This window comes from Mus caroli, unplaced genomic scaffold (assembly GCF_978045245.1).
Source record: "Mus caroli unplaced genomic scaffold, Mus_caroli_1 scaffold_7, whole genome shotgun sequence".
In the NCBI taxonomy this organism is placed as follows: Eukaryota; Metazoa; Chordata; class Mammalia; order Rodentia; family Muridae; genus Mus; species Mus caroli.
The window spans coordinates 108,774,890-108,802,320 of record NW_028227262.1 but is presented as its reverse complement, the minus strand read 5'-3'; the positions used below and the strand labels follow the sequence as shown (position 1 = coordinate 108,802,320).

The following is a 27,431-nucleotide window of genomic DNA, read 5'->3' as shown; positions in this document are numbered from 1 at the left end:
GTAAGCTTTGCTTCTAAGTAATACATATTTGCTGTTATTCTTAATATGTGTTTTATTTAAAGTTCTATTTCATCTAAAGTTCTTTCTGGGTATTTTTAAAGATTTATTTATTTATTATATGTAAGTACACTGTAGCTGTCTTCAGATACCCCAGAAGAGGGCATCAGATCTCCCTACAGATGGTTGTAAGCTACCATGTAGTTGCTGGGATTTGAACTCAGGACCTTCAGAATAGCAGTTAGTGCTCTTAAGCTCTGAGACATCTCTCCAGCCCTCTTTCTGGGTATTTTATATCTTATTTTTTATTGCAATTACAATTCTTTGTATTTTCTCATTGTTGCTTATTTTAATTATAATGATTTTTCTTACTAATCATTATTTTATATGCCTTACCTCTAACCTAAATTATAGTTATAATTATAATTGTTGGTCAGCTTAAACTTCCTATCATTTTTCAAAAAGCTTTTAGCAAATTTTTCCCTTGAGAAATTAGTTATAGTTATATTCTGCACAAATAGATGATGATTCTGCTTTGTTTTAACATTTACCATTCATCTATGTGTTCTGTTGTGCTTTGTAGTTCTTCTGGAAGTATTCACATAAAGTGATGGTGTTTGGAGATCCCGTCTTTGCATGGATTGTCTTTTGAGGGGAAATAAAGGCATTTATTTATTCAGAAATTTATTACTTGCTATTTTATTTTATTTTATTTTGTTTTATTTTTTTACTTACTCATTTTAAATTCTACTCATTGTCCTCCTCCTGGTTACCTCCTTTCACAGTCCTTCCTCCCTTCCACCCCCTTTTTCCTTAAAGTGGGTGGGGGCCCCTGGGTATCCCCCGAGCCTGGCACTTAAGTTCCTGTGAGTCACAGCTAAGCTCACTTCCATTGATTCTTATATGCCTCCCTTATTCCAGATCTCTGTCTTGTCCTGTGGATGTCCCAGACCTCCTCACCACCATTAATTGCAGATTTCCATCCATTCTCATGGCCATGTGGCCATCTCTTCTGTTCTTCCTCACACCTGATTCTGAACCTCCCCCCTCTCCCATTCCCCTTTCCATCCTTGAGCCATCCCAGTTTCCTCCCTCCATCTGCCTCTTATGACTATTTTATTCCTCTTCCTAAGTGAGATTCAGGCATCCTCACTTGTGCCTTCCTTCTTGTTTAATTTCTTTGTGTCTGTGGAGTGTACCATGGGTATCCTGTATTTTATGGCCAATATTCACTTACAAGTGAGTATATACCATATTTCATAGATTTTATGAAAGCTTCTTTTGTTCTTACATGTGAGTCTCCATCCATCTTTCAGAGGAGGAATTTACAGTGCTCAGGAGAGAACCAAGCTCTAGTAGAACTGAAGCGCTATTTCCTTCTGTGGGATTGGTACTTAGGGTTAGAGTTTTCCTCTGACAGTTAGAGGGATTGTCCTGATCAGCTCAGGCCTCCTGCCTGGCTCTGTAGCTGCCCTGAGAGAAGTGGAACTCCTTGTGACACTATAGGCCTTACACTGGTTCCCATCTGGTCCCAAATCCAGGCCAGCAACTTTCTCTATATCCTGCGTGGGTTATAGAATGCCTTCAATGCCCCTGGAAGTCACCCTCATCAGATCTGGTCTACACCGACTCTATAGCTTCTTCTGAAACCACCATATGTTGTTTTAATTCTCCCTTCTGTAGAGTCAGACTGGGCCCCATTTTGATACGGCAACAGCTTCTGCCCTCTGAAGACAGTATAAGATATGAGAAATGGCCTTTTATTTCTGAATTGTTGTGGTGCCTTAACCAAAAGATATTTTATAAGTGTGAATTTACTTCTGGTGTCCGATTTTTAAATAGCTGTTTTGTTCTTTCATACTTCTGTAGCTACAACATCTCTGGAATAGGTACTGTAAGTCCTCAAAAGCTTTTGAAAACCCATTGGTATATGGGTTATATACATTAATGTAATTTTAAAAAATTATTCAATATTTTAATCCATTTAAATATTAGTTTTAAATAGAAAGTTTCTATTCAACTATTATTAGTATAGATTTGAAGTATATCTTTGAACATTGATTTTGCAACTAGAGATTTCCTTAAATTTATTTATTAATTGTTCATTATATGCAGATACTTTTGGAGTCTTGTAATATAGTATTGTTCCAACTAAATAATGATAATTTAAAGTTATCATAAATATGTAAATTTCATTTCTTTCTCATTTCGTGTACATACAAAGGTAATATGTGTTTTTTTCCTCTTTGAAATCTCAGTAAATTTTGAGATCATTTTTCTAAAAGCCAATAATCAACCACAGTAGATTTTAGAAAATTAAACTATCTAAAGTCCATTTCTTGTCTAAGCTTAAGAAACAGTGTAGTAGAAGAATAAATATAAAGGTAAGATTTCCTGATTTTGGAACAAGTTTTACACATTGCTAATAGAATTTTGGCATCTCTCAGAGACTTTGTTGCCATAATGCTTGTGACACACAGAGATAACCTAGATGATTCTTGGTCAGCCATCTATTCTTATATTCCTATCATCTGATTGACAAGTTTATGTGGGAGATAACTTAAGGCCACAGTATAGGGTCATATGGTATTATAGGGGAACAAAGCAAGGAGCTTTGATGGGAGTCAACACCAAGACTTCAGAGATGAGTTTAGAACACTTGTACAGGCATGTGAGAACTGGGATGGAAAACAGGAGAAGCAATATGGGGAAGCAGTGTATGAAAAGAGATGCAGAGTTGACATTCATAATTTGACCTTTGGTTTCTGGGGCTGTGACACAGTGTTAGAGCAGATTGTACACACAGAGACGGTGTTTATCTGGGTATTGATTGCTCTTTATAGAGGTCTGTAGACTTTGACATAGTTTACAGCAGTGAAACTGACCTTTGGGGCTTCTCCATTTCAGAGGTAGCCACGGTTTTCAATGTCTGCACCAGAAGCAGTGGGAACACCCAAAGTCCTTCTCTTCTAATAGCACATTTTTTTTTGTTAAATGAAAAGATCAAGGCGGGGACTGTTTCTTTAGTATGTGGAGATAAATACGTATTTTAAAAGACTGTATGGTTATGATGATAGGATTTTCTCCATAAACATTTCAGTCATAAAAGTCATTCTGTCTTTATAAAGCAATGGCACCAATTATTGGCATCTAAAATATTGTCAATAATACATAGAAATAAGCAAGAGTGTGTCATTATCTTAATCTTTACAATAGGACCCATACCAGACACATTCTTTTAAGAAGAATCAGACATTCTAGGTGTGTACAGAATGAAATGGGGGAAGTCCCATTGATATTTTCCTTTTACTTCTAACCTCCCTAGAATCAAGGGAACAGCTTAACAGGTGTCCTTCTCTTAATCCTGCCCTGCCCATTGCTCTTCCTCAATGACACAATAATTTTGTGGTTTTCCCTGTCTGCCATGCACCATTGCTTTTTCTATCCAGAATATCACTCTGGTGCTCACATGTTGAGCTTTCCTTGATGCCTTAAGAGCATACTTACCTTTCACCTACCTAGAATGCTTTCTTATCCCACCTAAATTATCAGCATGGTAGAAATGGTTCATATGTGTATTTCCCTTGCTCTGGGAACACTCTACTGGGACCTTCAACTCATCATGCCACCATTGCTACTTTGATTGTCTTGGTTTACAACTAAACAGTCAGTTTAGTGAGACATAAACTATGTCTTATTTGTCTGTTCTACCACTTTCTTGTCTAGTAAGTATAGAATGTGGGTTGTGCTATACTGTATGATAACTGTATGAATAAGCTGAGGATAAAAACATGAGTGAGTTGAATTATGATGACCCATTTCAAGTCTTCCTTGGAATAACATGGGTTGTAACTTAGCAGGCAAGTGATACTTTCTTTTATTTAATTGCAGCTCTGCTCTATTGTTACAGGATGCCTGTCGATGGCAGCATAAATGCTGCTGGAAGCCAGTGGCAGATCCCAAAGTCCCTGCATGCTTTTTTCCTAGGAACTGGGGTTATGAAGTCACCAATGTCCTTACAAATGAAAGCACAGGTGAGCCCTTCCCTAATGTGGTCCCAGGAAGCCACTGTTTGTGGTCCAGCCATGGTAGCTGTGAAACGCAGGCTAACACTGTCTTTTGTTCTCCTTCTCTCACCTTAGGGTTAACTGCTCAGTTGAAGAAATTGCCATCTCCATCTCTTTTTGGAAATGATATTGTTGATGCCTTATTGACAGCTGAATACCAGACATCCAATCGTTTTCATTTTAAGGTTGGTGAAGGAGTTACCATTGGCTACAACAGGTGCCCTACCCTTTTCCTCTATACTAAGCACAGTGCATGTGCAGAAGGCGCCTCCATTTCTTTCTGCAAGCATCACTTGAGAAGATGTGCAGAGTTAATTTACTTGACATCTGACACAAGTGATTTCATGATTTCACCTCAGAATTCAAAATCTACAGGGTCAAGATTTGCAAGCATTCTCATTGGCTACCGATTCAAAAGCAACATTTTCCATCCATAGATCCACAAGGAATGGTCTTACATGGCATTGTATTCTCTATTTTTCTTGTTGCAGATCACTGATTTCAATGAGATACGATATGAAGTCCCTTCTGAAAACACCAACCTCATGAATGGAACTACTAAGAAGGCCAGTTTGAGTTACGATGTAGAGGTCATCAAAAATCCCTTCAGCATCCGAGTACTGAGGAAGAGCAACAAAAGAGTATTGTGAGCTATTCCACACTCTGCTCATCTTTGAATACAGAGACCCATGTAACACATCCTGATGTGCTCTGGTGACTTGGAAATGGGTTTGAATGTCAGAAAAAATGTAAAATTACTTACCATGCATAATGAACAAAGACATCTGTTATGAGTAAAGCAGTGTATGAAACTATAGTGAATCCACTTACTAAGTTTCATTCATATATTGTTAGTAAATATGCACACATACTTATGGTTCTCATATATTATAGGTTAGGGGAATTTTGTTGTTTTGAGTTATCATTCATACTCAAACACAAACTTTACTGTTTACTATTTCAAAGTATCAGTCCCTCTGAATGTTGCCATTAAGAACCTAACACCAATTTAAGCATCACAAATTGCATGGTATAAAATATAAATACAATTGTCAGTAAAACTGTCAATCAAATCCTGGCACTAGCAAGTCTCCAATAACATGTGTGCCATAAAGCAGTATGCCTTACAACTTTTCCAGAGGGTGCTGTTCTAATAATACTTAACATCTACACTAGTAACTGGAGATGCAAAGTTGCACATATGTTTTTCCCCTAGTCATAAAACTTTGATGATAGAGTTCCATCCTACAATGCTTCTCTAAATTCAAAGGATTGGTGGTACACATAATGGGAACACCTCTGGAGGTGGCATAAAAAAAATTGGTGCTGAAATCTAAGGTCACTCAACTCAGACTGCATGTTGGGAGACAGGGGTGGCATTCTGCAGAACCAGGGTATATCTGTACTGCTTATTTTCTCATTGTCCAGGTTGGACACTGGCATTGGGCCCCTCCAATTTGACCAGCAATACCTGGAGCTCTCTTTCCGACTGCCTAGCTCTAATGTGTATGGACTCGGGGAACATGTGCATCAGCAATATCTCCACAACATGAGCTGGAACACCTGGCCCATCTTCACCAGAGATACCACTCCCACCAAGGTGAGGTTATACCTACCTCACTGCTGTTCATAGCTCAAAGCCAAGAGTGCTCACCCTCCATTTCTAAAGACAGCTGAAAATAATACAGCTATGTCTTTTTTTGCTCAATTTACCTGAATTGGTTTTAAGGAATATTTGTTATTGAGTTGAATAGATTCAAAAAGTAGAAATTAAAAACAACTTTTTTTGGAAGATATAATTTAATGATTACATAAGATAAATAAAATAATATTTGAAAAACAGTCAGGTTTTTAGCACAAGCCCATAATTGCAGTTATTCAGGAGACTGAACAAGAGGATTGCAACTTAAAGGCTGCCCTGGACTAATTAGTAAGACCCTGTCTCTAAACAGAAACATAGAAATGACTGAGGATGTTAGCGGAAGAAAGTTTGGTTTGCTTAGCATGTGGAGTTTCTAGATCCCATACCTTTTTTGATTGATGCTTTCTGTCTTTAATAATTCAGAGAATTCATATTTAAAGAAGAATATCAATCTGGGGTCATTCTCATTGGAGTGTGTATATATAAAGTTTCTCTTCAACTTCTGTTGTAGTCTATATCAGAACATTGCAAAGACAATTGGGTGTTTCTTCCATTTTGTGTAACATTTTGAGTTTTCTTACTGCAATATATCCTTTCTGGATCGTACTCCATTAAGTAATATACTGTATTGTGTTTCGTTTCTCCATTTATTATGAAAATACCATCTTGGTATAACATTCGATTAAATATTGAACAAGTACGTATATGACTTTTTTTGTTCTGTGAATCATATTTGCTTGCTTATGAGAGACAGAGCCTTATGTCAATCAAGCTGGCAGAGAACTCATTACATCATAGCCTAGGCTGCCCTAAAAGCAACTATTCTCTTGGCATCGTTTTCTGGGTGCTGGAATTAAGTGTGCATTCCACCATAATATGCAGGGTAAATATTATAAGTACATATTATTATAAATATTATAATCCTGTTATTTCTGTATTTTCTTTCTTGTTGGCAGGGCAAGAATAATCTGTATGGTGCACATACATTCTTCTTATGCCTGGAAGATACCAGTGGGGCTTCTTTTGGAGTTTTTCTGATGAACAGCAATGCCATGGGTAGGAAGCATCTTTTTTAGCTTCTCTGGATAGGACTAGATTTAGGTATGATGTTTTTATTTTTAAGAAATCCTTTTTTCCCTGAAAATAGATTCTTCTCTCCTATAATACATCCCAAGCAGTTTTCCCTCCTCCTAGCACCCACCTCATCTCCCCTCTCCCCCAGGAGCACAGTTTCTCCTCCTCCTAGCGCCCACCTCATGTCCCCTCTCCCCCAGGTACACTCACCCTCTGTTTTCTCTTCAGAAAAGAGCAGACTTCCAAGAGAGAACAGCTAGAATTACTTTTATTGTGGGACCTCACTTAACAGTCACGGGTTGCATGGAAGTGTTCCTACTGAAATTTGAACCTGACAACAATTTAACCTGTTGAGAAATCTAGCTCAGGCTTAGAAAACACATGACTGAAAGCTACTTCAGAGAATTCCTCTGACAGAAGGCTTCTCCTAATATTTTGTGGATAATAAGATATATTGGTGTGTACACTCCAGTGTGCACACTCCAATGATAGCTGTAGACTCCTGCATGCAACATGCTGTCTGCCGGTAGGCAGCAGGCTGTGCTGGTACACTGTGTCTCATAGAGTCTTCCTATAGTCATCTTCCTGCAGCTTCTAATTAATGGTGTGCCAAGAAGCATTATTTATTTTAAATATATAACTCTCTGTGTATTTGTGTGGGTATAAACTGTAATCAAACTCATCTAATACATTTTTAATTTTTTGTGTTGGATTAAACCACTCATATCATAGAAATTTATTTTAATGTACCCAGAAATAATAAAATTTGCTCTTCTTTCACATAAGCAACATGAAAAAGGATAAAATTCCACTTTTGATGGGTATCTTCTTCAAATAAACAGAGTTTAAATAAAAGAAATGTATGTGATTCAATTTCCTTTGAAAATGAAACAGAGCTTGGGACAAGTCAGCTTTTCACATTTCAGAGAGATGGGCATTCCCAGAGGATTCTAATCATTCTTTCTAATCCTCCCAGAGGTCACACTTCAGCCTGCTCCTGCCATTACTTACCGAACAACTGGGGGCATTCTTGACTTTTACATCTTCTTGGGAAACACACCAGAGCAAGTTGTTCAGGAGTACCTGGAGGTATGGCTCTGCCCTCCTTACTGTGGGGTTGTTGCTATTTTTTCATATGTGTGTTTTAAGTTAACAAGACAAAAGTGAGGATTGATGCAAATGCCGAGCTTACAAGTATTTCATGTTTTTTTTTTCTTTCTCTTTAATGAGTTGACTGCATGTTTTCTGCATACAGTAGGCACCATCCGGGAAGCCTTGAGAAATGCAAAAGGAAGTTGAATTCTGCTTCCTACACATGCCCATTGTCCATTTCCTATTTTTCCTCTGGCTAAAATCTATCACTGCAAATACCCAAGGCCACAAATCAGCAAAGTTCATTTAAGCAGTAAATAAATAAACACGGAAGAAGGAATTCCATGAGATAAATCCTACTTATATTTTATTCAAAATGCAGGATTGTAGGAAACTAGACAACTTTTAGTCTAATCTTACTTCAACAAAGAATCCCCAAAGAATGATGAAGTGACTCCTTCAAGGTGACATATAAGGTTATTAAAGATGCTTCTAAATTCCAATGAATCTATAATAAAACAAAACAAAACATAGTCCCAGTTGATCGTAACCAGAAGCATTTTGTACTAAAGGTTGTAGATGAGGTCCAAATAAACTGGGCGGGATTAAGTGGCATGGGAGAAAACCTCTGACTAGAAGGACTAGGACTCTTAGAAAAAGGTGGGACAGGGTTCTAGTCTTCTCACAGTGTCGGCTTGAAGTACTTAGAATGTTTTAAGAACTATTTGATTACATTAATTATATTCCACGACCTATCTTGACAGCAAGTGAGGCTATGTCTTAGGCAGGTTGTAAAATGGAGAGAGCAATGGAAGTATTAGAAAGCATTCATTGCTTCCTCCACTCCTCCCACTCCGTCTCTCTCGCCTGTGGATGCAATATGATCAGCAGCTTCAACCTTTTGCTGCTTTGGCTTCCCTGCCATGATGAGCTGTATCTTGAGACAGGATAAAAACTCTCTTCCCCTTATGTTGCTTTTATTGGGATATTTTATCAAAACAAAACAAAACAAAACAAAACAAAAAAAAACAAGAAAAGAAATGACTTCACCTTCCAGCCAGATCAAAAAAAAAATGGCTCTTTTCCCCTATCCTCCAATTTGTATTAACTGTTGGGAATTCAGCCAATATTATTTTGGGTGCTAGGTAAACACTACCAACTATTCTTTTCTAAGGACAGTGGCTCTCAATCTTCCTAATGCTGTGAACTTTTAATATAATTCCACATATTGTGGTGACCACAAAATTATCTCATTGCTACTTCCTAATTGCAATTTTGCTAGAGTTATGAATCATAATGTAGACATCTGATATGCAGAATGTCTGATATTCAACCTCACAAAGGAACTGCAACCCACATGTTGAGATTCACTGTCATAGGATCACATTGTTAGTCCAAAATATTCTGAAAATCCTATTGTTTATTGCTGTTGGGATACACTTAGACATTTTAAGTGATGAAAGACTTGAGGTTTGGAAGGTTGCAACAGGAGATTCCTTTTGTTTCTGTCAATTTTAGACCTGAGGACTTTACAGAAACAAAAAGGAATCAATGGTTCAGATGGACTTGATGCTGCAATGTTCATTAGTGTTTGCTATAAAAGCTCAGCTGCTACTTTACCTTTCTTCCCAGGTTGTTGGTCGACCTTTCTTGCCTCCCTATTGGAGCCTTGGTTTTCAGCTCAGCCGCCGGGATTATGGTGGCATTGATGGGCTGAGAGAGGTTGTACGGCGAAATCGTGATGCTGACATTCCATATGTAAGCTGAAGCTTTTCTTATTGGGGTTTAGATACAATTTCACTTCTTTCTTTTTCTTTGCATTCCATTCAATTAAGAAGAAAAAAGTAAGTAAAATGGTAGATTGATAGAGCCACACACAGTGTCAGATATTGACATACTGAATTATTCATATGCCCATGTAAAGGGCACATTTCATAGAGTCAAAAGACTTGAATTTCAGTCCTTTCTTTTCATATCTCCCTGTAATGTTGGGTTAGTAAATATTGTGGCTTCTATTTTTTAAAAGTAAGGATTTTATGCTTCACTTTGGGGCATTTGGGGTGAGAAATACTTTACATAAGGCATGTAATGCACTGTCTCTGAGCACAGACCATCAAATTTCATGAGTGAAATCAACACATGGTGATGTGGTGAGCAAGAATTGAAGATGTTAATAATGATTTGCAGTAAACTGGTTTCACAGTGACCTTGCATAATTCTTTCCAGATTAACTCTGAATCTCTGTGGTTGCAAAGTATTTATGGTGTTCAAAGTTCTCCTGTAAAATCAAAAGATAACTCCAGGTGTCTAATGTCTAATAAACTTATCACATGGTCAATGAAGTTGTCAGAATTCCTTCAGGACTAACTTTGTGCTTCAGAACTTGTGCAGGTATATATGTGTGGTTAGCATTTGACAGAGACTATATGGATGAAAATGACTGGCTTGGTATCAGAGAACCCAAGATGGCAGATACAGCTATCAAATTTTCTTGGGAGAGATATTCCCACCATATTGTTTTGTAATAAGGGGAAAATATTTGTGTTTAATTCTACATACTCCATCTATACTATCTGAAACCACTCAATTCTGGGAAGAATTATACCAAAGTTTTATGTGCTGATATTAGTCTAGAATAACATTCACAGTCATGGCTAGTTCCTATTTATCACTCTTTTATGAATGAGAAAATGTAAGGCTCCACTTTTCCAGGACTGCACTACTAAGCAGAAGAGCCAATTTGCATTCATCAATCTTGTGACTCTACTTGTAGTGGTCTTTCTGGTCTGTTTTGTTCTGTGTCTACCAGATCAGGAACAAATGAGCACTTCATTCCTGATTGGGAGCTCTCTCTCTGTGACTGTGTGGAACCTAGGACTACTTAACCACTTTTGATAAAAGTAGATGATATGACATTGGACAACAAGCCTCAAGCCATATGAAGAACATATGATAGACTTTCATATGATCATGTGGTAAATGGAATATTGGAAAACAAAGAATATCCAAATTCAAGTACCTATACCAAAGCCCCAGTTAGCCTTTACCTCCCTATTCAAGTGACTGGGAAATAGCATTTAACTTCTTAATATTCCAGTCTTATTAAAGACAGGATCCTATCCTCACATGGTATGCAAACAATGCACATATGATAATTTAGTTAGTTAAAACTCTATATCTCTTTGTCACTCAACACTATTTGTCAGTCCTCTAGAAGTATAATAGAGCAATAGAAGCCTTAATCCTCTTGTGGACATACATTTTGACTTGATGTTTAAGATTGAAAGTTTTGAAATATACATTTAATGAGTATCCAATACATTGCCAGCATCCAAGCCCTTAAACTACAAGGATCAACAAGATACACTTCCTATCCTAAGTTCCTCAGGGATATCCTCCTGACATCCGTCTATTAGAATGGGGAAACAGCTACGGTCTGAGAGTAGATGCTTCTTTAAAAGGGAGCTTATTAATTTCTAGGAGCCAGAAAAGCTTGTAAAATCATAGGACTATGAAGCCATATGACCTCTCTTTTAATGGTTTGGAATCAGAGTTGAAACCATTCCAACTAACCAAGTAATGTTTCCTGAGTTCTCACTGCCCAGAACTATCTTTCAGGATGTGCAATACTCGGACATAGACTACATGAATGGAAATAAAGTTTTCACTATTGACGAACAGGCTTACCCCAAGCTCTCAGAGTTTGCTAACGACCTACATGATAATGAACAGAAATATATAATTATTCTGGTATGTTCAAATACTTAGCTTGGTGCCTTATTTTTGTTCCCAAGTTGCAAAAGACACTTAACAGAGCAATACTTATACCCTTCTTGTTTACTAGACTCCTGGCATTGCTAACCATGATCCTAACTATGAGACCTACAGAAATGGAAGCAAGAACAGAGTGTGGATCATGAGCTCCAGTGGCTTTGCTGTTGGGAAGGTAATTTCTCAAGAAGTTCAGAGAATATAACAACTTGAGTATAAGTTTATTTTTATATGAAGATAGGTGATAGGCAAGTCGTAATATTGCTACTTTTATGACTTTGGTAGTTTTTCTATTTTAAAATAATAGATATGATAATAAAGTTATTAAAATTCTAAGGGATATAAAAAACTAGCCCCAGACCCACTAATATTTCAAATAATAGAGAAGAAAGATACTGTTAGTAGAAAATTACTTTAAGAATGACTTCCTCTCAATTTCTTTTCTCTGAGATGTTAAATCCAACTTCACTCCTGTAGCAAGATGTTCATGATGAATTCAATTAATATACTTCTTAATTTATACAAGACTCATAGCTAGGCCCAGACTTGAGTATCTAGTATCAGCTTCAGACTCTGGATAAACTGCAAAGGAACTGATTTCTAGGAGAGAGGTACTTGTAAGACTGTGTGCTTTCAAATGAATCATGTAGCTAACCTTCTATTCCAATTACACATACGTTTAATCCAGATGACTGAATTATGTGAAAATTATAAAAGTTGGTACTTAATCTCTGAAATTTATGTCATTTTGTAGCATTTACAGTTCCTGGATTGTTTTCTTTGTAAAACCATCTCTTGGGGCTTGTAAATGACCTGCCATTCACTCAGCTCTCTTAGCTTGGCTCATTGATTTTGCTCACTCTCATTAGTTTTTCTTGTTGCTTTCACTTTCTATGAAGCTATGCAAAGTTCTTCCTCCAAGCCAAGCCTCCTCTTTCACTGCTTATTTTATAGCTATGAATCTCTAAACCACAAGATAGACTAATTTTCATGTATTAGTAAATATAATGACTATAATCAACTAAAAATTGTGGCTATCTAAAATTCATTCCCACTGGGTGAGCCATTTTCATAGAATATGCTATTTTGATAACTAAGTTAATTAATTAGATGACTGATTTTATTGACTAGCTAATAAGGATAATCATTTGTACTAAGACACTTGCAGAGGTAATAGCAGTAGAGGCAAGATGGGGATGGTTGTATTGGGTTAGAATATGTTGGCTTCCTCTCAGCTTATGATGTTGGTTGGCATTCTGTTTCACAACCACTTATTCCTTTGGATGTGAAAATTGCTCTAGTTATTACTTGGTACCCATCAACTAAAACAGAATCAAAAGCCCAACATATTTTAAAAGGGAATTATATGCTTGTATCTTCTGTATTGAGAAGCTGTTGTATCTCAAAATAGAACAGTTTTACATGAATATAGAAAATAGACTTGTAAGGAAGAGAGGGGGTTGGAAGGGATGGGAAGGAGATGAGGGGAGGGAGGAGTTAGAAGTGATGAGAATGATTTCTTTAAATGAAGGAAAATGTCAATGAACACATTTTGAAAGAGAATTCCTCGTACCTTAATAAATATAATTATTAAATTGTATGAGTATAATATCATCCCAAACTCCCAATCTATAAATGTATTGAGAAAATTAGTAAGATTGCTGTACTACAATTTACGTTCCAGTAAGCAAAAGTTTTAATAATTTGTCTATGTATATACATTATTGTAATTTGTGGGTGATAGAGCCACTGTTTGACAGATGCAGAAAAAAATAGAAACAGCATTACAAACTTTTGATAAGAGTAAGGGTAACTTTATACAAGCATTATGAAATATTTATACAGCAAAATGGACATATTATTTATAATGGACTCAAAACAGGTTTATGTGATCTTAATTTAGCAATATAGTAAACAAACTTAGGCATCCTCTGGAACTATTTAATATTTGGACTTTCTAGAATTTTATTTTAATTTTTAAAAATTTATTACTTGAGAATTTTTATGAATGACTATATATTATTCTCCACCTCTTTCTCAACCCTCCAACACCTCCCATGTCCTTCCTTACTCCTCAAATTCATGGCCCCTTCTTTAATTATTATTACTACCTATTTATCCATAGAATTTTTAATAAAACCTGCTGAGTTGAGTTGGTGTTTTTCCTATATATTTGTGTTTAAGGATGACCTCTTAGGATTGGATAACCTATCAAAGGTGTTATCATGGTGGAAGACTGATTCTTCCTTTCCCATCAACCATTATTAATTGTCATAACTATTCATCTAAGCGTGGGGCTTTGTGAAATTGCTCTATATTCATATGTCAATTGTTGTTGCCATTGCTCTAGTCTTGTCTAGGAAACCATATTGTTTAGATTTCATGGGGATAGTAGCTTCCTAGTCACATACAAAAGGCATTATCTCACATCTTATAATTGGCCTTACATATGGAAAGTTTACATTTTCTTTTTTTATTAGATATTTTATTTACATTTCAAATGTTATCCCCTTTCCTAGTATTCCATCCAAAAATCCCCTATCCCCTCCCCCTCCCCCTGCTCACCAACCCACCTACTCCCACTTCCTGGCCTTGGCATTCCCCTATACTGGGGAACAGAGCCTTCACAGGATCAAGAGCCTCTCCTCCCATTGATGAAAGACTAGGCCATCCTCTGCTACATATGCAACTAGAGCCACTAGTCCCACCATATGTTTTCTTTGATTGGTGGTTTAGTCCCAGGGAGTTCTGGGGGTACTGGTTAGTTCATATTGTTGTTCCTAGTATGGGGCTGCAAACCCCTTCAGCTCCTTGGGTACTTTCTCTAGCTCCTTCATTGGGGACCCTGTGCTCCATCCAATGGATGATTGTGAGCCTCCACTTCTGTATTAGTCAGGCAGAGCCTCTCAGGAGACAGCTATATCAGGCTTCTGTCAGCAAGCTCTTGTTGGCCTCCACAATAGTGTCTAAGTTTGGTGGTTGTTTGTGGGATGGATCCCCAGGGCAGTCTCTGAATGGTCATTCCTTCACTCTCAGCTCCAAACTTTGTCTCTGTAACTCCTTCCATGGGTATTTTCTTCCCCCTTCTAAGAGGGACCAAAGTATTCACACTTTGATCTTTCTTCTTCTTGAGTTTCATGTGTTTTGCAAATTGTATCTTGGGTATTCTGAGCTTCTGGGCTAATATCACCTTATCACTGAGTGCATATCATGTGTGTTCTTTTGTGATTGGGTTACCTCACTCAGGATGTTATCCTCCAGATCCATCCATTTGCCTAAGAATATCATAAATTCATTCTTTTTAATAGCTGAGTAGTACTCCATTGTGTAAATGTGCCACATTTTCTGTATCCATTCTTCTGTTGAGGGACATCTGGGTACTTTCCAGCTTCTGGCTATTATAAATAAGGCTGCTATGAACATAGTGGAGCATGTGTCCTTATTACAAGTTGGAACATCTTCTGGGTGTATGCCCAGGAGAGGTATTGCTGGATCCTCCAGTCCAATTTTCTGAGGAACCGCCAGACTGATTTCCAGAGTGGTTGTACAAGCTTGCAATCCCACCAGCAATGGAGGAGTGTTGCTCTTTCTCCACATCCTCACCAGCATCTTCTGTCATCTGAGTTTTTCATCTTAGCCATTCTGACTGGTGTGAGATGGAATCTCAGGGTTGTTTTGATTTGCATTTCCCTGATGACTAAGGATGTTGAACATTTTCTTAGGTGCTTCTCAGCCATTCGGTATTCCTCAGTTGAGAATTCTGTGTTTAGCTCTGTACCTTATTTTTTAATTGGGTTATTTGTTTCTCTAGCTTCTTGAGTTCTTTGAATATATTTGATATTACCCCTCTTTGGATGTAGAATTGATAAAGATTTTCCCTAATCTGTTGGTGGCCTTTTTGTCTTATTGACAGTGCCCTTTGCATTACAGAAGCTTTGCAATTTTATGAGGTCCCATTTGTCAATTCTTGATCTTGCAGCACAAGTCATTGGTGTTCTGTTCAGTAATTTTCCCCCGTGCCTCTATGTTCCAGGCTCTTACCACACTTTCTCCTCTATTAGATTCAGTGTATCTGTTTTTAAGTGGAGGTCCTTGATCCACTTGGACATCAGCTTTGTACAAGGAGATAAGAATGAATCAATTTGCATTCTTCTGCATGCTAACCGCCAGTTGAACCAGCACCATTAATTAAAAATGCTGTCTTTTTTCCACTGGATGGTTTTAGCTTCTTTGTCAAAGATCAAGTGTCCATAGGTGTGTGAGTTCATTTCTGGTTCTTCGATTTTATTACATTGAATTACCTGTCTGTAATTGTACCAATACCATGCAGTTTTTATCACAATTGCTCTGTAGTATAGCTTTAGGTCAGTCATATTCCACCAGAGGTTCTTTTTATCATTGAGAAGAGTTTTGCTATCCTAGGTTTTTTGTTATTCCAGATGAATTTGCAAAATGCTCTTACTAACTCTGAAGAACTGAGTTGGAATTTTGATGGGGATTGCATTGAATCTGTAGATTGCTTTCTGCAAGATAGCCATTTTTACTATATTAGTTCTGCCAATCCATGAGCATGGGAGATCTTTCCATCTTCTGAGATCTTCTTTGATTTCTTTCTTCAGAGACTTGAAGTACTTATACAGATCTTTGACTTCCTTAGTTAGAGTCACACCAAGGTATTTTATAATATTTGTGACTATTGTGAAGGGTGTTGTCTCCCTAATTTCTTTCTCAGCCTGTTTATCCTTTGTATAGAGAAAGGACGCTGATTTGTTTGAGTTAATTTTATATCCAGTTACTTGACTGAAGTTGTTTATCAGGTTTAGGAGTTCTCTGGTGGAATTTTGGGGGTCACTTATATATACTATCATATCATCTGCAAATAGTGATGTTTGACTTCTTCCTTTCCACTTTGTATACCTTTGATCTCCTTTTGTTGTTTAATTGCTCTGGCTAGGACATCAAGTACTATATTGAATAGGTAGGGAATAAGTCGGCAGCCTTGACTAGTCCCTGATTTTAGTGGGATTGCTTCAATTTTCTCTCCATTTAGTCTGATGTTGGCTACTGGTTTGCTGTATATTGCTTTTATTATATTTAGTATGGGCCTTGAACTCCTGATTTTTCTAGGACTTTTATCATGAACAAGTTTTGGATTTTGTCAAATGTTTCTCATTGTCTAATGAGATGATCATGTGATTTTAGTCTTTGAGTTTGTGTATATAGTGGATTATGTTGATGAATTTTCATATATTGAACCACCCCTGGATCCCTGGGATGAAGCATACTTGATCATGATGGATGATTGTTTTGATGTGTTCTTGTGTTTGGTTTGTGAGAATGTTATTGAGTATCTTTGCATCGATATTCATAAGGGAAGTTGGTCTGAAGTTCTCTTTCTTTGTTGGGTCGTTGTGTGGTTTAGGTATCAGAGTAATTGTGGCTTCATAGAATGAATTGGGTATAGTACCTTCTGTTTCGATTTTGTGTAATAGTTTGAGGATAATTGGAATTAGGCCTTCTTTGAAGGTGTAATAGAATTCTGCACTAAACCCATCTGGTCCTGGGCTTTTTTTGGTTGGGAGACTATTAAATGACTACTTCTATTTCTTTATAGGATATGTGGTATTCATTTTTTATTTTGTTAATTAGGAAACTGTCCTTCTGCCCTCTAGTTAGTGTAGCTAAGGGTTTATCTATCTTGTTGATTTTCTCAAAGAACAAGCTCCTCATTTGGTTGATTCTTTGTATAGATCTTTTTGTTTCCACTTGGTTGATTTCAGCTTTGAGTTTGATTATTTCCTGCCTTCTCCTTCTCTTGGGTGAATTTGCTTCCTTTTGTTCTAGAGCTTTTAGGTGTGCTGTCAAACTGCTAGTGTATGCTCTCTCCAGTTTCTTTTTGAAGACACTCAGAGGTATGAGTTTTTCTCTTAGGACTGCTTTCATTGTGTCTCATACGTTTGGGTATGTTGTGCCTTCATTTTCATTAAACTCTAAAAAGTCTTTAATCTCTTTCTTTATTTCTTCCTTGACCAAGGTATCATTGAGGAGAGTGTTGCTCAGCTTCCACGTGTATGTGGGATCTCTATTATTTATTTTGCTATTGAAGATCAGCCTTAGTTCACGGTGATTCATGGGATGCATGGGTTAATTTCAATATTTTTGTATCTGTTGCGGCCTGTTTTGTGAACAATTATATGGTCAATTTCAGAGAAGGTACCATGAAGTGCTTAGAAGAAGGTATATTCTTTTGTTTTAGGATAAAATGTTCTATAGATATCTGTTAAATTCATTTGTTTCAAAACTTCTGTCAGTTTCACTTTGTCTCTGTTTAGTTTCTGTTTCCACGATCAGTCCATTGATGACAGTGGGGTGTTGAAGTCTCCTACTATTATTGTATGTGGTGCAATGTGTGCTTTGAGCTTTACTGAAGTTTCTTTAATGAACATGGATGCCCTTGCATTTGGAGCATAGATGTTCTGAATTGACAGTTCATCTTGGAAGGTTTTACCTTTGATAAGTATGAAGTGTCCCTTCTTATCTTTTTTGATAACTTTATGGTGTAAGTCGAATTTATTCAATATTAAAATGGCTACTCCAGCTAGTTTCTTTGGACGGTTTGCTTGGAAAATTGTTTTCCAGCCTTTTACTCTGAGGTAGTGTCTGTCTTTGTCAGAGAGATGGGTTTCCTGTATGCAGCAAAATGTTGGGTCTTGTTTATGTAAGCTGTCTGTTATTCTATGTGTTTTTATTGTGGAATTGAGTCCATTGATATTGAGATATTAAGGAAAAGTCATTGTTGCTTCTTGTTATTTTTGTTGTTAGAGTTGGAATTCTGTTCATGTGAATATCTTCTTTTAGCTTTGTTGAAAGACTACTTTCTTGAGTTTTCTAGAGTGTAGTTTTCCTCCTTGTGTTGGAGTTTTCCCTTTATTATCCTTTGAAGGGCTGGATTTGTGGAAAGATATTGTGTAAATGTGGTTTTGTCATAGAATACCTTGGTTTCTCTATCTATGGTAATTGAGAGTGTTGCTGGGTATAGTATCCTGGGCTGGCATTTGTGTTCTCTTAGTGTCTGTATAACATCTGCCCAGGATCTTCTGGATTTCATAGTCTCTGGAGAGAAGTCAGGTATAATTCTAATAGGTCTACCTTTATATGTTACTTGACCTTTTTCCCTTATTGCTTTTAATAGTCTTTCTTAGTTTTGTGCATTTGGTGTGTTGATTATTATGTGATGAGAGGAATTTCTTTTCTGGTCCAAACTATTTAAGTTTGTATTTATTAAGCCTTGTATGTTCATGGGCTTCTCATTTTTTAGGTTGGGGATTTTTCTTCTATAATTTTGTTGAAGATATTACTGGCTCTTTAAATTGGAAAGCTTCCTTCTTGTCTACATCTATTACCCTTAGGTTTGGTCTTCTCATTGTGTCCTAGATTTTCTGGATATTTTGGGTTAGGATCTTTTTACATTTTGCATTTTCTTTGATTGTTGTATCAATGTTTTCTATGGTATCTTCTGTACCTGAGATTCTCTCTTCTATGTCTTGTATTCTGTTGGTGATGCTTCCATCTATGGCTCCTCACTTCTTTTCTAGGATTTCTATCTCCAGAGTTGTCTCTCTTTGTGATTTCTTTATTGTTTCTACTTCCATTTTTAGATCCTGGATGGTTTTGTTCAATTCTTTCACCTGTTTGGATGTGTTTTCTTGTAATTCTTTAAGGAATTTTTGAGTTTCCTCTTTATGGGTTTCTAGCTGTTTACCTGTGTTTTCCTATATTTCTTTAAGGGAGTTATTTATGTCCTTCTCTAATCCTCTGTCATCATCATGAGAAGTAACTTTGAATCCATATCTTGCTTTTCTGGTTTGATGGTGTATTCAGGACTTACTACAGTAGGAGAGTTAGGTTCTGATGATGCCAAGTAACCTTGGTTTCTGTTTCTTCTATTCTTATATTTGCCTCCCTCCATCTGATTATCTCACGTGCTCCCTGTCCTCAATATATCTGATTGGAGCCTTCCCTTCCTGTAATTCTGGTTCGGTCAGAACTCCTCAGAGTCCTGTGATCCTGTGATTCTAGGATCCTGTGATCCTGAGATTCTGTGTGTGTGTGAGAGTTCTCAGCAGTCAAGTTTCCTCTGAGACCCTGAGATCCTGGTGTGACCAAGCTCCTGGGATCCTGGGATCCCGGGATCCTGGGATCCTGGGATGCTAATATCCTGGGCATGTTAGAGCACCTGGAAATGATACCTCCTCTGGGCACTTTGGGATTGTCTGCTGAGTTCAAAACCAAGGTAGATCATGCCGACTGGAAGTAACCAGAGCCACTAGTCTAGTGGGGTTCCTGTGTCCCTGCTCCTGCTGGCCCCAGGCACTCTGGGTTGTGTTGGAACAGATGTTGTGTTCCACTCACCTATGATCCTAAGATCCTGGGTGTCCTAGGGCACCTGGGGAGAGGGGAGTCCTCTGGGGATTGTGAGGCTATCCGATGAGTTCATGCCCCTATCATACTTTTATTGTCTTATTTTCATTAATCTTCATCAAGGCTAATGTAAAGGGCAAACTTAGCTTGTAACATTATTTCCTTAAGAATAAAACACATACACACACACACACTCTCTCTCTCTCCCAACAAAATAGGGAAATGTTTGTTGGCATCAATACCTCCCAAACTTATGACATCATATAGGTGACAGCTGAAAGTTTACATTTTGAAGTAGAAATGGATGGATGGTTGATTTTCAGTTATCCAGTTGACCTTTCTTCTTCTTTTCTTCCTTTGGATTTTTGCATGTATTATACTGATTGTTTGGAGTTTGCTGGCAGAATGAAAAATCTGACTCTAAGTAATAAGCAATATGAGTTTTCTGGTGAAAGAAATAGTGGTGTCTAATTAATGACCAGCTGAACCATCACACATACTGCTAATGCCTTGCTATTTGTTCTACAGGGTTATGCAGGAGAGTCAGTTTTTCCTGACTTTACCAATCCAGACTCTATTGCATGGTGGACCCAGCAGGTCACTGAATTTCACAAAGGTCTGAAGTTTGATGGTGTGTGGATTGTAAGTTATCATTCCAGATGTAAATACCCACTGGAAGTGGGCATGCCAAAATTTCATGTGGAGGTTGACACTGATCTATAACAGTATGATTGTTTTACTCCATGCCAAGTATATAAAATTAGGAAAATTAGGCTCCTAAAACCCTATGTTCTTATTCTACATTTGCTACCAACTGTTTGTTCCATTTGATAAAGTCCTTGCTTTTTCAAAGAATTCCATTTTTCCTTATTAATTCAGTTTCAACTCAAAATTTAGCAACATTAAATGTGATGATTGGTGTATTTATAGCATTAGTTCATAAAGATGTAGTCATATGGGACTTTGTGGCTTTCATTGTGGAAAATGGAAAACTTTCTTTGAAAACTTCAGCTATATTCTTTAATTGTTCCTTTGTGGAGTATAAGGCAGAGAAAGTAAAAAGAGAAAATATTTCCTGTCCTTAGTTTTTAGAATACATTCAAACAGCAACATCAGCAATAAAATCTTTGTAGTTTATAAGGAAAAGATCAGCCCTTGAACTATTTATCTTAATTAATAGATTAAATAAACTTACAAAAGTTAAAACATGTTCAATGTCATTTGGAGCTGTGCTATAACTTCAGTGGAATTTAACCCAAATGACTTATTTTTATAAAAATGAAACAGAGGCTAAGGAAAGCTGCAGAGGTTATTTAAAACCTGAAAGAGGTTAAGAGGAGATCTGGATGTCCTGGGTTTTAGTTATAAGCATTTCCTGTCCAGCTAGCTTTATATCAATCCATTTTCTCTCTTGTGTGTTTTGTCTCTGAAGGAAATGGATGAACTAGCCACCGTTGCCCAAGGCTCCAATGATAACAAGTGCGAGTCAAACAACTTGAACTCTCCTCCTTTCACTCCCAGTAAGTTTTGTTGTCCCTCAGGAACAAGGCAGGAACTAGACACACAAGATGGAGTAAGTTTCTTACTTATGTTGTTCATATTTCTTTGCCAGAATCTTGTCTCATAGGCACACATCAACTTCTAAATAAGTTAATCTTTGTATCAAGGCCTTGAACTTCTAGAATACTTCTAGAGTAGATGGGCATCTGGACAGCCTTTAACAATGTTCTTCTGTTTGTCCATCCTTTATGTATCCCTGAAACTAAGGTTTGGCTGCTTTTCAGCTCCCTTTTGGTTACTGAAGGGGTGCTGATTTTTTTGTGTGTGTTTGTGAGTTTAAACCATTTAAATGTTTGCAAAGTCTTTGTCATGCTTACCTAACAGCTTTCTTCTTTCCTTGGTCTGGGTCTCCTACCTCTTTTATTCCTATTCTAGATCCATTTATCATTTTTGTTTCTTAATCTCTTAATATTATTCTTGGTGAGTGTCCTGTTTTTGTTTTTCTCTATAAATTCCCGTTGAATCACTGTCTGGTTGCTCAGACACACACTTCATTCTGTCCTCACAGTCATTTGTTCATTCACATGAAACTAAAATATTGCTTCCTAACTGAACCACTTCTAATGATTTTATGGTCCCACACTACATGTTAGCATGACAATGATACAGGTGTGACTACTTTTGGCCTTAGGAAAATTTTAGTATTCTTCCCACAGTTAACAGAGTTGTGATTTTCACAAACTGCAAGAAATAGAATTTTCCCCACAGCTTATCATCCAGTTAACTTTCCAGCTCCAATTTTTTTTTCAGCATGGCTGATGGGAAAGTTTTAATCTTAATTTGTTCCTTGTCACACCTCTTCCTGAAGTTATACTTCTTAGTAAGAAACCAAAACTGAGAACGATATCAGGTAACATGCACAGAGAGGAGAGAGAAAATGAGTATAAAACATGGAGCATTCTAGCTTTTAAAAAAATGAAAAAAGAAAAGCCACACCATGGATTCTCAAAGTTCTCATGAAAATATCTGATGTCACATGACTCCTACTTTTTAAAAAGCTGTGATATAAAAGTGAATGTGCCCCTATACACATCAGTCATCCCTAAGCATTGTGCATGCAGTTCTCTTAGGTTATGTATGTGCAGATAGAGAGTAGGTGCTTCATTGTGCAGCTTACTCAGATGCCTCCGCTTACCACCATCCTTTGTGAGTTCCAGGGACTCATAGCTGGTTCAATGCAGACCTGATGTAGAAACAGTAAAGAATAGCACTTAAAACATGAAAAGGGTTTTGCCAGGGGATTGGCAAAGGAATAATAATGAGGAAAGGATTAGATGTCTATTTAGTTACAGTTGTTTGATGGGAGAATTACCCCCACTGCTGTGTGTTTTCTCTAGGCATCCTGAATGGCTCCCTGTTGGTAAGCACCCTCTGCATGGACACAGAATTTTACTCAGGCCTTCACTATGACGTCCATAGCTTGTATGGCTACACCATGGCAAAAGCCACAAACTTGTAAGGCTTTGGTTGTTTACTTGATTCTAGATTTGGGGAGGTGGGAGGTGAAATGTGGGAGATAACAAGTAGATGGCATTCTCACGCATAAATATGTTGTTCAAATATTATTTGTAAGTATAGAAATACGGAAATTGGCACATAGTAGTATTTAAGGTGTGTAACATTTGATTTTCTATGTAAATTTAATTTTGATTGGTTTATGATTAAGGTAAACTGTCATTTCAGTGACATTCATGGGCAATAAAATGTAAGGCAGTTGGAGGCCACAATGGAAAAACAGCCATGGTGCCGTTACTGAATGTATAAAGGTCACCACAGAGTTTAGGAATTTTTTAAAATTTTATGTTTTTTTTTTAAATTCAAGTTTTCCTGAGTTGTCTTACTTTCATCTAACAATATGCTGTATCTCAGCCTTCTCCCTTATCTCTGTTCAGTTCTTTTCTCTGAGTGTATACACACACACACACACACACACACACATGCACACGTACAAGTACAATACACACACACTCACACTCACACACACAATCTAACACACAGACTCAAACACTCACACTCACACACACATACTCACACAACTCACACAATCACACAATCACACACACACACACACATACACGCTCACACATTCACTCACTCACACTCTCACACTCACACTCTCACACTCACACACCTTGCAGAGGTGTGGTTCATGCAGCCATGTTAAATAGCTCATAATTACCTGTAACTTCAATTCTAGGGGATCCTGGCTTCCAGGGACAATTGCACCCACACACATGTGCAAGCCAACACGAGAGAGAGAGAGAGAGAGAGAGAGAGAGAGAGAGAGAGGATGCATACACACACCCATGTAATGTATATGCATATAAGTATCTTAAGCCTGCTCCCTTTGCAGTGTCTCACAGCGTAGTAAGTGCCAATCACATAGTACTGCTTAGTTTTCACACTAACCACCGCAGACTGACTGATCATTTTAAATTCTGTGTCTCTGTTAGGAGCAATGCCATTGTTAACTCTCAGAATCTCAAATGATAACCTTCACATCATCTTTAAATTTTTTCTGATAATTTAGAAATCACTTTGTTTCTACTTTTGAAATTTTATTATTATCACCTCTTACACATTTACAATCACCTTTTAATTCAAGTCCTCCCTATTTTCCTCATTACTGACTACCCATTTACTTACCTCTCTGGCTTTAAACTATCTCTAAATAATTGTATTTTCTACCAATTCAAAGTGGTGTTCAAGGGCAGGCAACACCAGCATCTCCTGGAAAGACATAAAGTTCAGCATCCTGAGCCTCAATTTGAAACCTGGGAATGAAAACAGACTTTTACCAACATCTCAAAATATCTATGCTTTCCTCATAGATGCTTGTGTCTAAAACAGAGGGTTGCGACAGAGAGTGACGAAGTCACACGCAGCAGGGAATGTTGGGAAGGAAAAGGGTTTCAGGTTGCTTCACTGCCAGTGTCCCTGTGTGATAAAAGTGCTATAAAAGCATAATTGGTTTGGTTAATATATTCTAGTATATTCTAAAAGCGATGGTTAATTGTTTAAAGGTGACTCATTAAGACCAAAGTGCCTTTCTGACATCCCTGGGCTTAGAGGAACGGGCTAAATTTTTAGAAAACAGTAGAGGTAAATGTACCTTGGCCTTTGGGTATGAGGTAGTGTTGGATTTAAAAAGTCAATGTTTGGGCCAACCTTAGTTACTTCCTCACACCGGTCTGTTGTCACTCACAAGTCAAAAGTTTTCATTCAGTGACCCAGCACCTGAGAACTGGAGGCATGGATCTGCTGAAGGCTTAGCTCAGACTTAAGTGGAGTCTGAGCCAAGTTTGGGGACAACCAGCAGTGTGCTAGACTGAATGAAATGTATCTCTCTCTCTGGGATGAAAGGAGGCAGATTTTCTCAGAGCTCAAGAAATGATTATTTAAAGGGCAGACACAGATAGGCGAGGAAGAGAAATAGAAAGTTCTCTGAAACAATTTTTTTTTCTAAGATGCATGTTCTCTAATCCATGCTGCATAAAGGCCTTCTCTGACCTCTTAGCTACATGCCCAATCCTGTTTCAGTTTCACTTTGTGTAGGCTCTTACTGATGATTCATGGTGCAATAAAGATAATGAGGGTAAACTGTCATGCAGTACACACCAAGACAGAACCTGAGCCTGAGCCTGAGCCTGAGCCTGAGCCTGAGCCTGAGCCTGAGCCTGAGCCTGAGCCTGAGCCTGAGCCTGAGCCTGAGCCTGAGCCTGAGCCTGAGCTTGAGCCTGAGCCTGAACCAGGGTTATTATGAGAAGAAGGATTATAAACCAGGCCACAAGGTCTGGACGAAAGGGTGCAAGAAACTAAGCAAAACAAAAAATCTCCAAACACTGTGGTTAGAGTAGATGGGGCCGCAATCTAACTTTCTGTGGCATATGACAACTAGTGTCCTCCAAAACAGCTGGAACAAAATCAGATCCAACACGATGTAGAATTCATTAACAACAACAACAACAACAACAACAACACCACAAAAAACAAAACCAAAACCAAAACCAAACAAACCTGTAATCAGGAGTACAGGAACTCAGAAAAATTTCTTCACAGACCGGAACTGATCCATATTATCTTATAGAAGATGGTAAGCCTCACACAGAAGAGAGGAGAAAGTCTTAAAAATGGCAAACTTCTTAACAAATCTACTTTTTAATATTTGTTTTTGTTGTTTCCCATTTGGTTGAAAAATCAATTGCTGTCCCTGGCTTAAACTGAATCCTAGACAGTCACAGACTGCCTCACATACAACCAGCTGGAATTTTTTTCAGGGCCCTGGATGCTGTCTCCTCTTCCACGAGGAACTTTATCTTATCACGGTCTACTTTTGCTGGGTCTGGCAAGTTTGCTGGTCATTGGCTGGGAAACAATGCAGCCACCTGGGATGATCTCAGATGGTCCATCCCCAGCATCCTTGAGTTTAATCTGTTTGGCATCCCCCTGGTAAGCCTCATTCCCACCCTTGATCCTTTGTTACTCTTTCTGTTACCATTCTTTCAGGTGTCTGACAGGCTAAGGAACATGTTTCAGTGTCTATGTTTTGGCAAAATCAATTTCTATGTGTGCTGTAAGATGGTTCTGAAGAGAGAATGATATAAATGTTAGCACTGGTGTATCTTCCATACAGTCTCTGTCAGTAGGAGAGAATTACAATGAATCAAATGTGTGAGTATAAGAAAAGACAATCCTGTCAGGAGAGGAACAGTGAAGGGGTAGGTATGAGATCAGAGACTGAATGATGAGGTCAAAACAGGCGCCCCATCTAGTCAGTTTGCCTAGTGTATCCTATAATGAGCATCTTCATGTTTCTCTCATTTGACTGGGGCTTGTTCTGGGACTTTGGGATCTTTTAAACATCAAATAATATTAGTAAGAGTTTTCTTTCCTTCTCTAGACAATAACACAGCCAATGATTTTTGCCTTTATAGTAATACTTTGTTTGCATGTGTGTTCAGGTCGGAGCCAACATCTGTGGCTATAAAAACAATGTCTCCATAGACCTCTGCACAAGGTGGATGCAACTCGGAGCATTTTACCCACTATCCAGGAATCACAATGGTCCTGAATACTGGGTGAGTTCCAACAAGAGAAATGATAGGACATTCATGGATAACACCTACCTATTTTCAAAGAGGGGTCCTATATACTGTCCCTTTGCTTCATGAGAGTAGTTACATTTTGAATGACACATCTAAAAGGCAGAGTGTACAGATGAAAATTTGGGAAGGATGGATATTTATATGTTGAGTTGCTGTCAAAAATGTATCCACAAAGGTATAAGAACTTTTGGCATATCTTCTATGCTGGTAGCGGGGCATGGTGGCACTGGCCTATAAATCACAGCACTCAACTAACAGAGGTGAGAGGATTGCTGCAAGTTTTAGGCCAGTCTGGTTTGCATAAACCAGTTTAAAACAAACGAAGTTAGCACATGTGGGGCCCTAAATTCGATAGTACTACCACAACCAACAAAATCTATAGTGCTTCAATTGCTTGTCATAACTTTGTAGAACATAGGACACTGGGAGATCAATTTTATACTAATATAAAATTATTAAAATAACTTAGATTAATATGTTAATCTATATATCAACACTAATATTAATATACTTAATGTAAAGAAGATCCTTCATAAACAAGGGAGAAAGATTATGGAGGGGTATGTCAGTTTAAAATGTTTTTTATCTTGAAAAGTTTGGAAGACCATCCCTCTGTCGTTTCCCATGATTCATTCTACCATTATTCTTTTTATCTAAAATAATATTTTTAATGGGAAAGTCTACAGAAGTATTTTAAAGTCC

At 37.6% G+C, this 27,431-nt stretch overlaps 1 protein-coding gene across 1 annotated transcript in view; it reads left to right on the top strand.

Annotated features, from left to right (window-relative positions):
- Mgam2 (maltase-glucoamylase 2 (putative)) overlaps positions 1 to 27,431 on the top strand; it is a 77,561-nt gene that overhangs the window by 4,292 nt on the left and 45,838 nt on the right. The window contains exons 3-16 of the mRNA XM_085840665.1: positions 3,908 to 4,031; positions 4,140 to 4,249; positions 4,556 to 4,710; positions 5,493 to 5,664; positions 6,663 to 6,762; positions 7,757 to 7,869; positions 9,505 to 9,630; positions 11,491 to 11,622; positions 11,717 to 11,818; positions 20,593 to 20,706; positions 21,497 to 21,584; positions 22,962 to 23,079; positions 25,902 to 26,073; positions 26,586 to 26,702. Of these exons, the coding sequence (XP_085696791.1) occupies positions 3,908 to 4,031; positions 4,140 to 4,249; positions 4,556 to 4,710; positions 5,493 to 5,664; positions 6,663 to 6,762; positions 7,757 to 7,869; positions 9,505 to 9,630; positions 11,491 to 11,622; positions 11,717 to 11,818; positions 20,593 to 20,706; positions 21,497 to 21,584; positions 22,962 to 23,079; positions 25,902 to 26,073; positions 26,586 to 26,702 (1,743 nt within the window). The remainder of the gene's footprint in view (positions 1 to 3,907; positions 4,032 to 4,139; positions 4,250 to 4,555; positions 4,711 to 5,492; positions 5,665 to 6,662; positions 6,763 to 7,756; positions 7,870 to 9,504; positions 9,631 to 11,490; positions 11,623 to 11,716; positions 11,819 to 20,592; positions 20,707 to 21,496; positions 21,585 to 22,961; positions 23,080 to 25,901; positions 26,074 to 26,585; positions 26,703 to 27,431) is intronic.